Here is a 19,036-nt window from a genome sequence, read left to right on the forward strand (position 1 = left end):
TATCTTCCAGTATACATCGCTTATTAAGTTGAACTTTTGCTTTTATTTTATAATTATTTGTTAAACTTGTGCAGTCTAGTAAAAAAACAGACATTGACCTGTTACAGTTACACACTGTATAGAGCGCATGGTTACAGATACACACTGTATGGAGTGCATGGTTACAGATCCACACTTTATAGAGCGCATGGTTACAGATACACACTTTATAGAGCGCATGGTTACAGTTACACACTGTATAGAGCGCATGGTTACAGTTACACACTGTATAGAGCGCATGGTTACAGTTACACACTGTATAGAGCGCATGGTTACAGATCCACACTTTATAGAGCGCATGGTTACAGATACACACTTTATAGAGCGCATGGTTACAGATACACACTTTATAGAGCGCATGGTTACAGTTACACACTTTATAGAGCGCATGGTTACAGTTACACACTGTATAGAGCGCATGGTTACAGATCCACACTTTATAGAGCGCATGGTTACAGATACACACTTTATAGAGCGCATGGTTACAGATACACACTTTATAGAGCGCATGGTTACAGATCCACACTTTATAGAGCGCATGGTTACAGTTACACACTGTATAGAGCGCATGGTTACAGTTACACACTGTATAGAGCGCATGGTTACAGATCCACACTTTATAGAGCGCATGGTTACAGATACACACTTTATAGAGCGCATGGTTACAGTTACACACTGTATAGAGCGCATGGTTACAGTTACACACTGTATAGAGCGCATGGTTACAGTTACACACTGTATAGAGCGCATGGTTACAGATCCACACTTTATAGAGCGCATGGTTACAGATACACACTTTATAGAGCGCATGGTTACAGATACACACTTTATAGAGCGCATGGTTACAGTTACACACTTTATAGAGCGCATGGTTACAGTTACACACTGTATAGAGCGCATGGTTACAGATCCACACTTTATAGAGCGCATGGTTACAGATACACACTTTATAGAGCGCATGGTTACAGATACACACTTTATAGAGCGCATGGTTACAGATACACACTTTATAGAGCTCTGTTATAGATACACACTTTATAGAGCGCATGGTTACAGATACACACTTTATAGAGTGCATGGTTACAGATACCCACTTTATAGAGCGCATGTTTACAGATACACACTTTATAGAGCGCATGTTTACAGATACACACTTTATAGAGATCTGTTACAGATACACACTTTATAGAGGTCTGTTACAGATACACACTTTATAGAGCTCTGTTACAGATACACACTTTATAGAGCACGCTGTTACAGATACACACTTTATAGAGAACGCTGTTACAGATACACACTTTATAGAGCACGCTGTTACAGATACACACTTTATAGAGCACGCTATTACAGATACACACTTTATAGAGCACACTGTTACAGATACACACTTTATAGAGCGCTGTTACAGATACACACTTTATAGAGCGCTCTGTTACAGATACACACTTTATCGAGAGCTCTGTTAAAGATACACACTTTATAGAGCACTCTGTTACAGATACACACTTTATAGAGCGCTCTGTTACAGATACACACTTTATAGAGCGCTCTGTTACAGATACACACTTTATAGAGAGCTCTGTTACAGATACACACTTTATAGAGAGCTCTGTTAAAGATACACACTTTATAGAGCGCTCTGTTAAAGATACACACTTTATAGAGCGCTCTGTTAAAGATACACACTTTATAGAGCGCTCTGTTACAGATACATACTTTATAGAGTGCTCTGTTACAGATACACACTTTATAGAGCGCATGGTTACAGATACACACTTTATAGAGCACTCTGTTACAGTTCCACACTTTAGAGCGCTCTGTTACAGCTACACACTTTATAGAGCGCTCTGTTACAGCTACACAATTTATAGAATGCCCTTACAGGCACACACATTAGTGGCGCACATTACAGTGCATTATTCTAGATATATACTTTAGAGCTCACTGTTACACACACACTGCAGCATTTACAGATACGGTAAACTGAAATTTGATTTGCATGTCAATGATTGCTTCTGAGTGCCTTGTACAATACAATATAGTGAAAAGAAACATTCTTCTTAATTAAAAACTGTATGTTTATTCACACTGATGAGGGTGAACGCAAATGTGACCTCGAGATCAGATGAATACATTGATACTTTTACAATCTGCCCTAGCAGAGGCTTCTACCTGACTCGTGCGACAATGGCAGCTCAAGTGGAAACATTCTCATGGAAAGAGAAACGTCTCAAACTGGGAAAGAAAGAATGAATCACGATGGGATTCTGAAGAGTCGAGGACACAATGAAGAGTGGGACAGGGGGAACAATGCAAGAAAAACATGGAACACGGAGATACAGACATATCTGCCCCATGATTCAGAGGATGTTATGGAGTATGAGTAACACCCCCAACAAATGTAGGATAAAATATTATTGTTACAAAATCGACACAAAAATCGATTGCTCCCCATAAAAGGTATTTGCAGCATTGTGCCGGGTCCGTACCTGGCCTTCCACAATCCATTTAGATATGGAGGTTTTCCCATCGTACCCGGGTCGGAACTGGAGAGTTGCAGAACGAGGGCTGATGTTAGAGATGATGAGGTTAGAGGGAGCGCCAGGAAGTTCTGGAAGACAGATTCACGGTATGAGACTGGGAACATATCATGTTCTTCCGCCATGTGTTTTACCAATGTAAGTGCTTCATTTTGTGTGTTACCAAAGAGTAACGAGGAACCCTTATTTCCCAACACCAGGAACAGCCTCCAAATTAGTGATGTACCGAGCACCCGGAAATTACCCGGTACCTTTCAGCTACCCGGCGGCGGAAGGTGAGGAAGACCGGGGAGGAAGACCGAGGCGACAACCGGTGAGCAGCAGCAGAGGTCCTGGTGGCGTTGGCAGCAACAGAAGTCTGTGTTCAGCCGGCACGAGCAGCAGGAATACTGCACACAGCTGCTACCAGTGGGAGCCGGGGAACCATGTGACCGGAGCAGGAGTGTTCCTATTGGACAGCCGGGGAGGAGCCGCTGAGGATCAGCTGTGTGCTGTATTCCTGCTGCTCCCACGGCTGAACACAGACTTCTGTTGGTGCCACCGCCACCAGGACCTCTGCTGCTGCTCCCAGATGTCGCCGCGGTCTTCCTCACCCTGCAGGTAAGTGCTGTCCGGGTAACCGGCCGGGTAAAATTACTTCCAACATAAACATTTATTTATGAGTTAGTGTCACCACAATACATTATTTTGCATTTAGATGTGTTCTGGACCCAATTATAGTTATCTGATAATTATATGGCCGTGCATTGTGTTTCAGGAAAACAGAACTTTATCTGTGTAATAAGAAGAGATCTCACAGTGAATGGAATGAACGCACTGTATGTCATCATTAAATGAAAATGATTCAAATAGATCAACGTGAAAATATACTATTAATGAGGATTATGTCAAGGAAACCAGAACCAGGTGGCATATTTGCTGACAACAAACACATTCAGGTGCATAGTCCATGGGTTCCTGACCTGGGGGAACGCCAGAGGAAATGGTGGAAGAGGACAGCTGCCCGATGCCTTTGGAAGTAGAAGCCGCCACTTCAATGGTGTACGTGGTCAGGCCGGACAGTCCAGTTATTGTATACTCATGAGTTATGTTGTTAAGAGTGCGTGTCACGCGGGACTCGGACCGGCTATACACGTCCCATGATATGTTATAGCCTAGAAAACAGAAATACAGTGTAACCAAAGCAGAACTTACTACTGTAGCAACTGAAGGACAATGGTTTGTTGGCACTTTATGCGCATAATATCCACACACTCAGCCACACAACTTTCTTTGGTTCCAATTGTACAGAAAAGTACACACAGTATGCCAATATATTATAGCAGTGTTTGCTACAACTCCAAGGCAGCTTAGTACATTATTTTAATATTTTGGGTAGCTAAAATATAATATACAGAGCCTTTTATGTTTTTTCCACCTCCTCTCAACATCCATTGCAACCAAATATTCCTCTTACAAACACTGTATATAATATTTTATTTCTGTATTTCAGCCTTGCAGGACCCTGCTCTAAGGCAGGGGTGCTCAACTCAAGTCCTCAAGCCTCCCCCCCCTTCCCCAACAGGTCAGGATTTAAGAATATCCCTGCTTCAGCACAGGTGGCTCAACTAGTCCCTCATTCAGCACAAGTAGGTCAATCAGTGGCACAGTCAAAGACTGAGCCACTGACTGCGCCACCTGCGCTAAAGCTGAGATATCCTCAAAACTTGACCTGTTGGGGGGTCTTGAGGACTGGAGTTGAGAACCCTGTGGTACAGAAAACTTTGTAGCAGTTTTGCTTGTCCTGTGCCCTTCAAACCCTTCTCCCTTTCACCTCTGACACCGGAGTCATTATTGCAGAATAGATGGGTTTGACAATGTGCAGTTGCATGACACGTCGAGGAGACACAACTGATATCATAAACGTATGAAGAAAGCAGAAAGAATTATTGGCAGCCATTTGACTGGAGGGGCCCATGACAGTAATCTCCTTGAATCCAAGTGGCAGGCGGCAGGGTAGGTTTGGAGTTGTGATTCGATGTGTCACCTTATCTTGAATTCGGCTGCATTCAGTGTGCTTGGTCCTGGACAGCAGCCCGAAGCGAACGTCTCCCATCAGTTTGCTTTTATTAGGAAAGCAAAGTACATTCTGGGGGTTTTATTTTTTCCAGCTTCTTGCAAATCACTTCCTACACAAACCGCTGCCTGACGGAGACTAACGACCAGCAGAGATTCAGGAATCACTTTCTGCTGGTCTGGTGCGAATTCTCTGCGAGCGAGCAGTATATCCAATCACAAACTGTCTATGTACATCCAGCCTCTCGTAAATCAGGGTTTGCCCTGGGAGTGGGAGAAGATGCTGAAATTTACAAGGAAGGCAATGGGCAATTTACCAAAGCAGACCGACTGCTGTGTACTGTCAACTAAGGCTCCTATTGTTACACGACAAAGTAGCCGGAGGATCAAAAGGAGCAACAAAATACACTATAAAATCTGAAAGGAGAACATCAGGACATGCTACTTACTGAAACCATATTTGGATTTCTCAGACCGCTACATAAACAATTACGGTTTGGGTTGAAAGGCTTGTTAATCTTTTGAATTTTTCTTAACACAAAAGGAAAAAGCTACTTTACAACGGGCTGGTGCATTGTACATCTGTACAGAATATAGATCAGGTAGCACACAAAGCACTGTACGTACAGCTGTGGCGAATGAGCCCCAAAGATGGTCATTTGCATCGGAACGTCTGCAGCCTCTGTTTAATATGGGGGGAAGGCAGTTTGCAAAGCATTCGTTTCCACTCATAAGTTACTGAATTGCTGACTGCGTGCGGTCTGCTTCTCACCATGTTGAATAGGGATCGATATGCAAAACTAATTTAGGTGATGTTAAGATATGTAGTAGCTGTCAGGCGTGTAGCACACGGTACAGATGGTGAATATGGTGAATAGTTCTGCTACCAGCTGTGAAAGCCCAGTCAGTTCAGTTTGATCACATGATCAGGGACTGTATATGGAATCCGGGAGAGAGGCCTCATCCGTCAGAAAAAATCTGTAGAAATCTGTGTTCCCTTATTTAAAAACACTTTGCTTGTACCTATAGAGCTGGGGTGGCAACTCCAGTTCTCAAAGGCCACAAACAGGTCAGGTTTTGAGGATATCCCTGCTTCAGCACAGGTGGCTCAATCAGTCCCTGCTTCAGCGCAGGTGGCTCAGTCTTTGACTAAGCCAACCTGTGCTGAAGCAGAGATATCCTCAAAACCTGTCCTGTTGGTGGCCCTTGAAGACTGGAGTTGGCCAACTCCTGCTAGAGAGAGCTGACCAATTGAAAGGCCATTGAACATAATTCCTTGGCTGTCTGCACAACAATGCCGTTTTACTAAACAGAGGACCTGGTGGATCGGCAGAGGAAGCCATGAGACTAATCAAAAGCAGAGACGATCTGAGCTGTGAATACTTGGGTAGATATATAGTTCTCTGAGTGATGGCTGGACAGAATCTGCCTGTAATTTAACCTACAGCTTCTGAAACATCTCACACTGACATTTCAATTATCTGAAAAGGAAAACAGGAAGCCGGCCCCCTGTGGGCAGCCGTCTTTTAATACACCTTTATCTCGTCTTTTCCTCATTGCAAGAAAACATGTACACGAACTATGCTCACCGATAATAATGCCATTTTTCTCTGTGGGCTCCTGCCAGCTGACCTTAAGAGATGTATCCAGAATTTCAGTGAAGCTCAGGTGTCCGACAGCGCCGGGTGCTATCAGTAAGAAAGGAAAACATGCTTAACTACCATTTCTATTTATTTTCATCAAAACTTAAAACATACATTCTTTGGCAGTTATTTTATTAGGGACAAAGACAGGGCCATGTGTTGTAACTACTTCATGCCTAAAGAGTCAAACCCATTAAAGCTGCAGTTCGAGCTGCGGTTTAAAAAAAATAAATAAAAAAATACCCATTCGATATGTGCATCAATACAATCTGCACACTGACAAGTGATTAGCTAAGCTGCAGATTGATCTGTTCTCCTGTAATCAATCGCTTGCTCCGGGTTATTTCATTCACGGTTATTGCTGCAAAACATTACCCAGGATGCAAAGTTCTGTGGGGAAGATCATGTGACTGGGCAGTTACTAGATATAATCGGTGCACTGCTAGAGAGAGGGCGGGGCTCAAGAGCCAGAGCCTGTCTCAGAAGGAGAAGGGGTGTGACTTTGTAAATGGTTTCTATAGAAACAAAAATGCTTGCTACATTAGAATACGTTAAAAATGATTGACATTTTTTTTTAAAATACTACAAGTATTTTCTCATAGTACAGAACTGATTTACAGCAAGGCCCCGCTTCTCGGCGCCCCGCTTTTTAGCGATCTGCTGATAGGGCGGTACCGAAAAGGGGGCCGCCATGTCTGCGCATGCGCAGAACGAGCCAGTCCGAGGTCGTGCATGCGCAGAACGGGCCGGTCCGGGGTCACGCATGCGCAGAACGAGCCGGTCCGAAGTTGCACATGCGCAGAATGGGAGGGTTTGCCGAAGTTGCGCATGCGTAGAAGGGTCGAATTGCCTGTCTGCGCATGCGCACACCACGAAAATAGCCGGTTCCGCTTTTCCGACGATTTTCGCTTTGCAGCGGGCCCTTAGAACGGAACCCGCCGCATGCCCGGGGCCCTCCTGAATTAAAAAAAACCCACACATGTAGGATATTGCTTGAACTGCAGCTTTAAAGCTAATTATTCATTGCTTCTTGGACCATGACATGAGGTTTCACTGCAACAATGTTTCATACCAGTATTATAGATAGCCCTCTTCTAAAACCTAACACTGAAAAATACTAAACCCCATTGGAGTAATAGTTTGGTAATTATTGCGTGACATAGGTACAGCTGGAGATTTTACCATGATGCACATCTACAGGGAGAAAACATGGCAGACTGGGTGGACTTCACGCCACATTTTCAGTTGAGGGGCTCCTGGTTATGATAGTCAGCCACACACCACAGCAGGAATGTTGCTTAGCATTCACCACTCGTGGTCTCCGGTCTGATAGGCACAATTCTATTGTGCTCGGCAGGAATTGGCAGGCAGCCACACTTTACTGTTCTCTCTCACAGTTGCCAAAACAGTTTGTCTAAACCTGGTGTATTTCTATGAATTTTCACCTGGCCACCGGTTAATTGAAACTTCTTACAACCGGATCCTGCCTGAGCTCATCAATATGAGACGAGCCCGTGATAAAACATGCCTAATACTCTAGGGATGTTTTGCTATCCAGTCTCATGCTTCCTGGGCTTAGTGAAGAAACCTTTTCACCAGGGATATGTTATACAGCTCAACCCCCTTATAACGCTGTGCTTGGGGTCCAAAGAATCACATCGCGTTATAAGCGGATCGCGTTAGAAATAATGTACAATTGTATGCATTGTACAATAAAGTATTGAAAATACCAATAATCGTGTTGTAAAGTATTCAGAAATACGAAAATTGGGAGCCACGCTTACATCGCGTTATAAGCGGATTCGCGTTGTAACGGATCGCGTTATAACGGGGTTGAGCTGTAATGAACAGCAACCCCCTCCCCCCCTCCGTTTGTGCTGTTGAACACAATGATAAATAATATATATATACAAAAGATGTGATGACTGTGGGTGCCATTGTTGAATATCCTGGCAGTGAAACCTGCAACTAAAGCAGTAATTATCCTGGGAACCGATGGGAGGATGTCAGCTTGAATTATGTAAAAATCAAACCAAAAAATATCAAATAGGTGGGATTGCTTCAAAAGAGTTAATCCAAGGCGGCGGATTTATTTGCTTATTTAATTATTTTTTTCATATACTGTTGAAGCAGGGGGTCTCCGGAGCTAAGCCCCATTAATTTCAACACCAGGAACCCCCTGTTTACGGAGATAATTACTTGCAAATTAGGTGCAATTAGCCGCTCTCCTCAGCTACCAGGGTTCACAATATGTCCATTGTTCAGAGATCTCAGACCCAGCGGGCCAATAGGAAGCCGTGACATCATCGGTGTGGCATCCTGTTGGCTCATGTGACGTACGAGCTTCAAATTTGAAAGCCCTGCTTGCTCATCTAGAACCGGAACCTACTATGGAGGTATCTCTGGAAGTAGGGGGTCCCCAGACCCTCCACTGACGGTCACTTCTACTATAAGGCATGTTTTAAGGTAAAGGGTTAACTTTAGGGGTTTTAGTGTTTAGGATAGGGGGTTAACTTAAGGGGTTTTAGGGTAAGGGTTGTGGTTAGGGGTTTATCTTATTGTCAAAAAAGGTCCCTACGATGAGTTTACTTGCGGTGAAACGTCGTCGGAGATTTGGTCGCAACCAAATTAACCAGACCGTACAGTAGGATTCGTGTTGGAGTAAGACAATAAGGAAAGCCACAGAGAGAATGGGGTCAGGGGGCAAGAGAAAGGTTAAAGTTGGAAAATTGTAGCAGGTGAAAACCCTCCCTAGCTACCTGCAACAAGTTGCGTGTTTAGGGTTACAGTTCCCAGAATCCCTGGCTGCAGTGGAAGCATTGCATGCTGGGAGATAATGGGCGAGAGGAAGGGGTTGCAGACCTGTCTGAGACATAAATGTGTTTTAAAGTGGGATTTTAATTTGCTGTAGGGTGGAGGGTTTTTGTCGCTTTTTTACCTGCCATAACTTATATAATGTAAGGTTATACTGATAAAGCACAGACCCTGAAGCTCATGAGTAACAAACCACAAGGTGCTTTTATGCGGACACTGGCTTTTTTGTTAATGGGTTGAATACAAACATTAACAAAACGCGCACGGCGTCCCTCCTTGCTGTGGAGATTGGTCCAGTTTTTGGTGTACTGGTCTCTTTCAGCTCAGACGTTGAGGACTCCAACTCGCTTCTCAAGCAGAGCCCTCAACAAGGATTTTCATTTCTTGAGCTTTTATTGAATTGACACAAATCCTGATTGCTACGCTGACACAAGGAAATTTGTCTGAAATCCAAGTGGGGTTTTATCAGGTCCCTGTCATTGCAACAACAGTAATTTATTGAGCTGTTTGGCTTTAACATAATAACGTGGAAAACAGAAAACAACTTATCTGTCACATTCTTCTAATTAAAACATGCACTTCTCATATTGAAACTATTTTACCAAACAGGACACTGCGTGTGGCAAGCTTTGGAGTGACCGACAGACAATGTTGAGCCGTCAATGGCACACATACAGTATGATGGGTCCCAAGGCTGTGTCATATCATAAGTGCCACATCTAAAGTGTGTGGCAGAGTTAATTTTGGAGTTGAAATTGGAGGTGACGATTGGGGAAGATCGGGGCTCTGCACAACAACTTCGCAACTGTGAGAACTTAACTTTCGAAAAGCTGTGATTCTTGGTACGCTTTCTATCCTCCAGTACCTGGGAAGTCTCTCCTTCTGCATCTCCCTATGCCCTCCCTATTGCGTTTTCTGTTTACTGTTTCCTCACTCCTTTGTGAATGTCTCTGTTCTCTCCAACTTCCCCACTCCCCACTGCACCATTATTTATACACCTCTCTCCCAACAACTTCTTTACCCCTCAATAAAAAAACACCCCCACAAATCCTCTATTCATACCCTCTATCTACTCCTTCCTGCAGCTGGGGATCTCCCCTAATCCTGAAGCCCGACATACACACCTGATTTTTCCCATGCCTCCCTGCCATCTCTTCCCCTGTAAATTGTGTTAACCCTCTCATTTTAATACTGACTAACCTTAAAACTCGCCCCACCAATAAAGCATTTATTCTATTGTCTGATTTTGCTGCACTTATTGTATTATTATAATTCCATGTACTGTATTCTTTGTGAAGTGCTGAGTACACTTTTGGTGCTATATAAATAAAGACAAACAATACAATACAATGATATCATACTCACTATCTTCATGTGTCCACACTTTCTGCGGTGAGCTCCGAGGCCCATCTCCTGGGGTAGTGAAACACAGGACAGACGTGAAATACGAGGTGAACTTCTTCAGACCTGTAATGTATCCACTGTGAACGCCATGAAAATCGGGAGCAACCGGCACCATTGTAACTATTTCAGGGGCCTCAGTAGGCCACGCCAAGAGCTGTGAAACAAGAGGAGTTTTTAAACCTTCCAATGACACTAATCCATTATCCACTTACTACAAAACCCCACCAGGACAGAATGAATATGTCATTACTTTTAAGAGACAGCTTTAAAAGCCTTTTGTGAAAAGTAGTATTTAAAAGCCTGCGTGTTGACAACAGAAACGCTTAATATTACAACAAAAGAATTATATTAAAGATGGATATAGTACAAAATATACAGATCCATTTAGATGTCAGGAATTTAGATTAGAATCATAAAACAGAACTAGGAGAGTAGAACGGAGTCAAATGGCTGAGTCATACACTCAATTCTGTTCTCTCTTTCATCCATCGGGGCACTGGACACACATGATATATGGGTGACACTACATGGTAGACGAACGTAAGGGGGATGCTTCCTCTGATGCTGTCAGTTGGGGGATTTTGGAATACAGGCAGCCCTTGGTTATCCAACGGAATCCGTTCTGGAAGTAGCGTTGGATAGTGACACCGTTGTAAAGTGAGTCCCATGTTAATCAGTGGCGGTGAGCGCTGGATAACGAATTCCAGTGTCGGATAACACATTCCGGCATCGAAAAATGGCCGATAGGGTGGCATTGTAAAGCGTTGGATATGCCATTCATTGTAAAGTGAAACATTGGATAACGAGGACTATCTGTATACGAAACATATCTACTGCCATATACTGCCATAATATGAGTGGATGTGAAGTAACAAATTGGTCAGTAGTAAACCAAAAAAAGTAAACATTTGGGCAGGTATGGCACTATTATTGGTGAATACCTGGTTATAAATGCTACCTCTTATGTCCTTTCCTCAGACTTAAGTACACAAATATGAAGAAAAAAAAACAGATGGATCCATAAGACTTTATAATAAAGCTAACAAAAAAAACCTTTGCAAACCTAGCATTGTGGCCACTTTAAATGATATTGCTACCTGAGAACGCCATAAACACTCAACTATAAAAATATAGCATTTCACAGCAGATAGGAACCACGTTGGCCCACGTGTCTGCCCATTTCCCCGTCTGTGATAAAACCTTACACCTTAGGTGATCTTTAGCTTTCATACCCATTTAGGATTTAACCTTGGGATGTCTATCCCAAGAATATTTGAATTTGCTTACTGCATCAGCCTCTGCCCCCTTTTAGGAGGCGATTCCATGACTCCACTACCTTTTCTGTGAGTAAGCGCTACATGGAAAAGTCACCAAATCATGTTGATCACCATTATCAGTCGGACCCATTGGGTTACGGGCTGTTCTTCCCACGGGGAGGGTGCTTGTGTTTCGGTCAGTATTAAAATGACTGCACTTATAATTATATACAGTAGGGCAGAGGTGGCCAGCTCCAGTCCTCAAGGGCTGCCAACAGGTCAGGGTTTAAGGATATCCCTGCTTCAGCACAGGCGGCTCGATCAGCTGCTGAAGCAGGGATATCCCCTCAGGACTGGAGTTGGCCCCCCTGCTGTAGGGCACAAAGCACAAAATGATCTCAAGCCTCAATTCAGATATCAGGCAGAACCGGACGACATTCCTTTGGTATCAACGGTGAATATTCTCTTCTGGTTACCTTGTATCCTTGGTTAATTCCATTGATGAACTGCTGTGGTGGCGGATTCCACAGGAAGTGGATTGTGGTTGAGTTGACGGCTTCGGTGCGCACGTTTTGGGGAGGAGCTGTAGGAACTGCTCGTGCAGAAAAGAAGCAACAACAAAAACGCAGTGAGAGTTTGCCAGAGTGAGCGGACAAAGCCTCACTAACATCCAAATCACATCCTCTCCTTTACAGCTCACAGAAACACACATGATAAGAACCTGGTGCTTGAGCAAAGGAATGGAAGCAAGCACACGGTCTTGCTAAAGGTGCAGTTTATTGTGCCACCAAAGGTCCAACGTTTCGGCAATAGATTGCCTTTATCAAGGAGAGCCCTCTCCTTGATTAAGGCAATCTAATTCCGAAACGTTGGACCTTTGGTGGCACAATAAACTGCACCTTTAGCAAGACCGTGTGCCTGCTTCCATTCCTTTGCTCAAGTACCCCTGGGATGTCTGGACCTCCCTGGACACAGCGCACCGGCAGATGAGTACCCCCCTCCAGCACCTCCCAGCGGTGTGCATGTGCTTCTATATGTGACAAGAACCGGGTGCTTCCCACTCACCAGACATTCGGAAATCAGCAAAACATGTGAAATCTTATATATTTTTTGTTTTTTTAATAAATCAGTACAGTAGTAGTGACTTTAAAAAAAAATTAATTCAACTCTTAATGCCGTTTTAAAGCATCCTTTGATATCTTTAGCAGGTTTTAGCCACCAGCAGTGCAACATCTTTGCAACACTTTCCTGTTTTTGATCATGTGTTGCCAGTGTTCCCAGCAGTTTGAGCTGCAAACTGTAACAATAGATAATGTTACCTTAGTAATATCAGGATACATTGTAGCTGCTGAGTTACACTGACTGAAGGATTGTTTGAAACTGAAAGGCAGCCATTATGTTAGGCACACAATCAGGATTTTGCCAGATTTATAACAGGAGTACCAAACAATTGAAAGCTTAGGTAAGAATGTAGAATGATAAATTGTCACATGCTTTACATATAAAAAAAAAAAGCAGCAAAACGTGGCACTGTGAAATTTTTTGTATATTTTTTTGAAATTACAGGTTTGAAACAGGGGGTCTCCGGTACTGAACGGTGTTCATTTAAGCTCCGGACCCCCCGTACTTCCAGAGAAACTTACCTCTGTAGGGGGTGCCGGTATCTCTGTGGTGTTTAAATGTCCAGGTCACATGGGCCAACAGGAAGCCTCAAGGGATGACATCACGGCTTCTATTAGCCTGTGTGACGCGGGTGTTTTATACACCGCCATTTTGTTAGGCACACTATCTCCCTCGCTGCAGATACTGGCGCCCCCTACAGAGGCAAGTATCTCGGGAAGCAGGGGGTCCCCGCAGCTGAAATTAACACAGCTCAGCTCCAGAACCCCCTGCTTCAATCCTGTAATAAAAACCATTGAAATCGCGCAGCGCTACGTGTTCTGCGGCTTTAATATCCGACTTTAACGACAGGGCCTAATATCCCTTTTAGTGCAGAAATCCAGATGCTGCACATCGAAAGGAGATTATGTTTGGTCAAATTTTAGGTCCATAACGGCGGACACAAAATGCCAGAGAGGCTGAATTTTGCTTTATCTTCTCATTTCACACTTGTTAACGGCAATGGACAATATTGGTAAAATGTCTATTTTTTTGTGTATATTGATAACGCAAGAAATGCAAATATCTTGTGATTATCTGTAAAAGCTCCATTAACAGAAAATGACTAATCTTGTTTAGCACTAATATATATATATATATATATATATATATATATGCAAATATAACTGTATGCTCATGTGCATGTCTTAGGCAGGTCTGCAACCCCGCCTTTATATATATTATATTATATATTGTATATGAAGTAGCCGTGTTAGTCCAGTTGCGATAGTGCAGAATGAATGAGTACTTTTTATTTGGACTAACAATTTATGCCATAGGACAAGCTTTCCAGAGTTCTCCTCTCTTCCTCATGTCGGAAATACTGATATACAAAGGTTTCTATGGCTAAAACAGAGGTAGGGAGAGCAGAAAACAAACAAACAGATGTGCTGTAGATAAGATAGGGTGAGAAAGTATTTGAAGACATAGGAAGGGTGATAATATGGTGACAAGGAACAGAATGGAGGGGGAAGGGGATGCTTTGCGGGGGGGGGGGTGCAGTGGTGGGAAACTCCACTCCCAGAGCCACCAGCAGGTCAGGTTTTAGGGATATTCCTGCTTCAGCACAGGTGGCTCTATCAGTGGCTCAGTCTTTGACTGAGCCACCTATGCTGAAGCAGGGATATCCCTAAGACCTGACCTGTAGGTGGCTTTTGATGACTGGAGTTGCCCACCCCTGCAATAGCACATAACCGCTCTTTAAAAAAAATATATTAGCCAGCATTTTCTTTCATTTCTTCTTAAATAGGATAAATTCCACTTTCATTTGGATCTAATATTCAGAGACTGGAATAAATCAATATAAATCAGTAAATTGCAGCAAAAAAAATAAATAAAAAATACCTGCCAGAGGAAGAAAAATTAATTATTTAAAATACAAATACGTGCGCAGAAACAAAAAAATTATTTCTTGCACCAATGCAAATGACGATTAATCGTGTCATTTATCTCTGGACCGCTTTATAGAGAAGTAACATCTGCATCTTAATGAATGCCCTTCTAACGGCAGATCACAGTGCATAATGTGCGCGTTATAATAGCATGCACTTATAAAATAATGCACTTTCCTATTTTTAACATCTGAAATCGGGGATTAACAGCTCTTGTATTAGACGAGCTCCTCTGAATGAGGCAGAGAGAGAATCTCTCCCCATTTCCAGCCTGATTTCAGTAAAATGTGCTTTTGGGAACAGGAACAGTCGTTTCCTGCCAGATATGACCTGATGATCACATTCAGACGCCTTATTAATTATCCAAATTAAACGATCAGCTAGTTGTTGAGGCTGAATTGGCAGCATGAAGAATGTTTCTAATTATATATAGTTTCTGGCTATTGTGGAAATGCAGTTTCTACAATGTGAGCAGCATTTCTGTAGCGCGCCATTCACTGGTCCGACCTCCGACTGAGCGAAATCACATGTTATTCCACAATCTGTTTATTTCCGTCAGAGATGTCGGACGCCGAGGCTCAACTTTTCAGAGAATTGCCAGCGTGTCAAAAGTACACATTTACATTAATCGCAGGGAATTCAGCCTGGCAAGAAGAAATGTAATATAACTCAATTGCCGACACTGTCAGTTACTATGCAGCATTCTCCAACACCTCTCAGCGGAAAAGGTCACCTAAGCACCGCAGATCAAAGTCATTAAATGAGCCTGGGAACAGGATAATAGAAGTGAGCGAGGGGATGAAGGAGGAGCAGCTGTACAGGTGAGCATTTCCATATGCACAGCTCTATTATGCTACTGTTTCGCAAATGAAGAAATGGTTTCAAAAGAGTGCAGCGTCTCGGTCAGAGCCGTCGTAAGACATTTTGGGGCCCTGGGCGAAGGTGGGGGTCCCCACCCACAAAGGTTCCATTTAAATACACGCACAGCATGTTTTTATTGAACGGCATTCGCAGCGTTTATTGAAAGTCTGCAAATATTACTACCAACACAGGCCTTTCATTTATCTACAGGTCACGCTCATTTGCATCACTATATATTTAGCACTGTCACGTTAAATAGTTATTATTTAAGCACATGGGAAGAGCCAACTGAGACGCTTTCTAGATCATTTATCTGCATGTGTCTCCTTGTGTTTAAAAAATAAATAAAAATATTTGCAGCCACAAATAACATCACTAGATTCGATTTCATGAAGTCTATCTGATTCGATTGTCATCACGGAGAGGAAACGCAGTATTTTGATGTAATCACACCAAAAAAATAAAAATGATAGTTAAGTAACGTTTTCTGCGTTCAGGTAGAACCACGAATTTAAAGGGACAATTTTGGGCCCTAGGAAAGTCCGGGCCCCCAGGCTACAGCTCAGTTAGCCCATGCCAAGCCCAATGACTCTGATAAACATTTACCTCTGTGTGTTTAATCTGTATTAAAAAACACAATTCTCATATGGAAAACCAATGATGACCTGGTGGTGGGTGTATGCCTTATACCGGCGGTGCGCAGAGTGGGGGCACTGGATTTGTCTGGGGGGGGGGGGGGGGAGGCGTGGGCGGTTGCAGAGGCCCCGTGCTCTTCCCCGAGGCATTTAAGTTACATGCCGGGGGATCGCGTGAGGCCTCTCCAACTCTAAACATACCTTGACTCTGCCGGCGTCACTCGTGTCCATGGCAACACGGCGTCAAATGCCGCTGCGGGTCACGTGATGTGATGTCACATTATCCCGCAGCGTCATTTTACGCCTCGACAAGGTACAGGGGGACGCGAGCACCAGAGAAGGAAAGGCGGGGGGCGCAGCAGCAAAAGTTTGCGCTCCCCTGCCTTATACCACATACAGGTGTTAGGGTTTGGTTGGTGAGTGAAAACACAGGGAATCGGTCATACAGTAGTATCCACTGAATGGCATTAGATCAGTGGTGGGCAACTACAGTCCTCAAGGGCCACCAACAGGTCAGGTTTTCAGGATTTCCCTGCTTCAGTTATTGTCAGGCGACGAATCACAGAGCCTTATTCACAGTTTCTCTGTGATTCGTCGCCCGACCATAACTGTCATTTTACTACAAACAGCTAGGGTAGTTAATTGTTTAATTACCCCTTTAGCCAATGAGACAGCAATGAGCCTCTGATTGAGCCATCTGTGCTGAAGCAGGGAAATCCTGAAAACCTGACCTGTTGGTGGCCCTTGAGGACTGGGGTTGCCCGCCCTTGCATGAGATTGACTGCTTCCTGAGAGAAACAACCCAGCTCCTGTTACAAAAGTCTTTCCTACAGCTTTTTCTGCTGTCAGAATTCTATCACAGGAGCCTCAACATGTGACATTAACACAGGAAACAGGATGTACTCCATCCATGGACAAATACTGTGCAGCAACAGAAAATTGGCTAATAAGTGCTATAGCGCGCTTTCCTAATTAATTCTGAATGAATCCTGCCCACTGTCATTTTACACAATGAGGATTTCACAGAATAAAATGCTGATCATGTAAAAAAAAAAACACACAAAAAACTGCAGTTTGGCAAGAACAGCTGAGAAGCACCAAACCTGAGATGTGTGAATGTCTCATAAAATCAGCCATTAGGATAATTAAAAAAGAACTGCAGTTATGACAGGACAAGCGAGTCGTGTATATACGGGACCCCATATGTGTACCCCCCTATCCCCCCAGACGACCTGCATGTACCCTGGGAATGCATACTGGTAATGTATCCCCAGACTTTTCCCTAACTTGATTCTGTTACAGTATGTTCCCTCTTTGAGCTGGTGTATGATGTGTGTTACCCCCCACTCCCCCCCCCCCTGAATGAGTCAGCACTTCAGGACACAATGGACTGAAGGTTTTTGGCATTAGGGAATGAGTCACCTGCTCTCTGAAATATTTGTACCAAACTAAAATTGCGGTTTCAAACAATCGCAGAATGAACCCATTGACAGTAATAAAATACATTTCTGCAGTGTGGGAAACAGCTTTAAATCTCCTGCTTGCTAATTTATTCCAGTAGATGTGAATGCAGAACAGGCGGCTCCTATTTTATGAAGAAGATTAATAACCTTATAAATGACAGCAGACAGCCAATCAATAGGGGATGATAATAAAAACATGCACAATCAAGGGCCATCATTATCTGCTGTGCGAAAATGATACAAGCAGAACAGTTATTGTAAACACAGAGGCATGCGCTGGCCCTTTGGTTTCAGTGCCCAGGAGAGACCCTGGGGATTACTGTTAAGGATTTAGGGACAGGGAAGTGGAACACACACACACACACACACACACACACAATACAATATCTTAGAAATGTTTTCAACCCCCGGTTCTCTCTCTCACTTATATTATATTTCTTTCCTCCATCATGCTTACTGCCCTTCCCTTCCCCTTACACATCTTCCGTCTCGAGCTGTCTCTCTCCTGTTTTTGGTCCCTGTTCGACATGTTGGGGAGACTGCAGAGGTTTTTCCATGTCATGGAAGATGTAGTGCGCAGCTTCACGACATATTGCAAAGGGGCCTTTGTGTCTGTCCCTAACACGGTGAACCCTCTGTCAGCTCCTTCTTGTGCTGCAAGTCACAGATACAAAGTAACTGCAGTTACAGTAGTTTAAAACGCACCTCCTTGCAGAGTATATTCAATAACTGGCCGACTAAAAGCTCCCCGACCAGCTGCATTATAAGCCGACACCTGGATTTCATACTGTGTCCAGATGATCAGATCCTTCACTAAGCAGTTGTTAATCTCGGGGCTGGAAATGTTTTTATGCTGATAGTCCCCAGGAAGTCCAGCCAAACGATATCTGCAAAGGGAAAAAAAAGAAAGAAACGCAAGTTAATTAGGCAGAATCCATGGCGTGCAATGTACCAGAAACCTGAATATATATATATATATATATATATATATATATATATATATATATAAAAAGTGGAATAAAGAGTGAGAAAATAGCATAATAAGCAAAGATGGAACTATATCTTGCTTTACTGCAACAGTATTAATACATGAGGGTCAGGGAGATTACGTGCTCCAGGCTAAACAACACAGATATTTTATTCTGTTTTATAGCTGTGAAAAAAATTACAGCTTTTTAAATGTGGCTTGTCTAGTAAAAACTGTGATTTAGTACAAAAAAAATACAATACATGTGATTTTATCAGGTGCTTGTGTAAATCAGCGTGACAAATGCAA

The 19,036-nt window shown here is 43.2% G+C and overlaps 1 protein-coding gene across 2 annotated transcripts in view; it reads right to left on the reverse strand.

Annotated features, from left to right (window-relative positions):
• SDK1 (sidekick cell adhesion molecule 1) overlaps nucleotides 1-19,036 on the reverse strand; it is a 489,999-nt gene that overhangs the window by 139,209 nt on the left and 331,754 nt on the right. For both annotated transcript variants that reach the window (XM_075565975.1, XM_075565976.1), the window contains exons 17-22: nucleotides 18,466-18,647; nucleotides 12,228-12,343; nucleotides 10,457-10,649; nucleotides 6,224-6,322; nucleotides 3,542-3,733; nucleotides 2,529-2,650 (exon numbers count right to left, since the gene is read on the reverse strand). In XM_075565975.1, coding sequence (XP_075422090.1) covers nucleotides 2,529-2,650; nucleotides 3,542-3,733; nucleotides 6,224-6,322; nucleotides 10,457-10,649; nucleotides 12,228-12,343; nucleotides 18,466-18,647 — 904 coding nt within the window. The remainder of the gene's footprint in view (nucleotides 1-2,528; nucleotides 2,651-3,541; nucleotides 3,734-6,223; nucleotides 6,323-10,456; nucleotides 10,650-12,227; nucleotides 12,344-18,465; nucleotides 18,648-19,036) is intronic.

The sequence above is a fragment of the Ascaphus truei genome, chromosome 11 (assembly GCF_040206685.1).
Source record: "Ascaphus truei isolate aAscTru1 chromosome 11, aAscTru1.hap1, whole genome shotgun sequence".
Taxonomy (NCBI): Eukaryota; Metazoa; Chordata; class Amphibia; order Anura; family Ascaphidae; genus Ascaphus; species Ascaphus truei.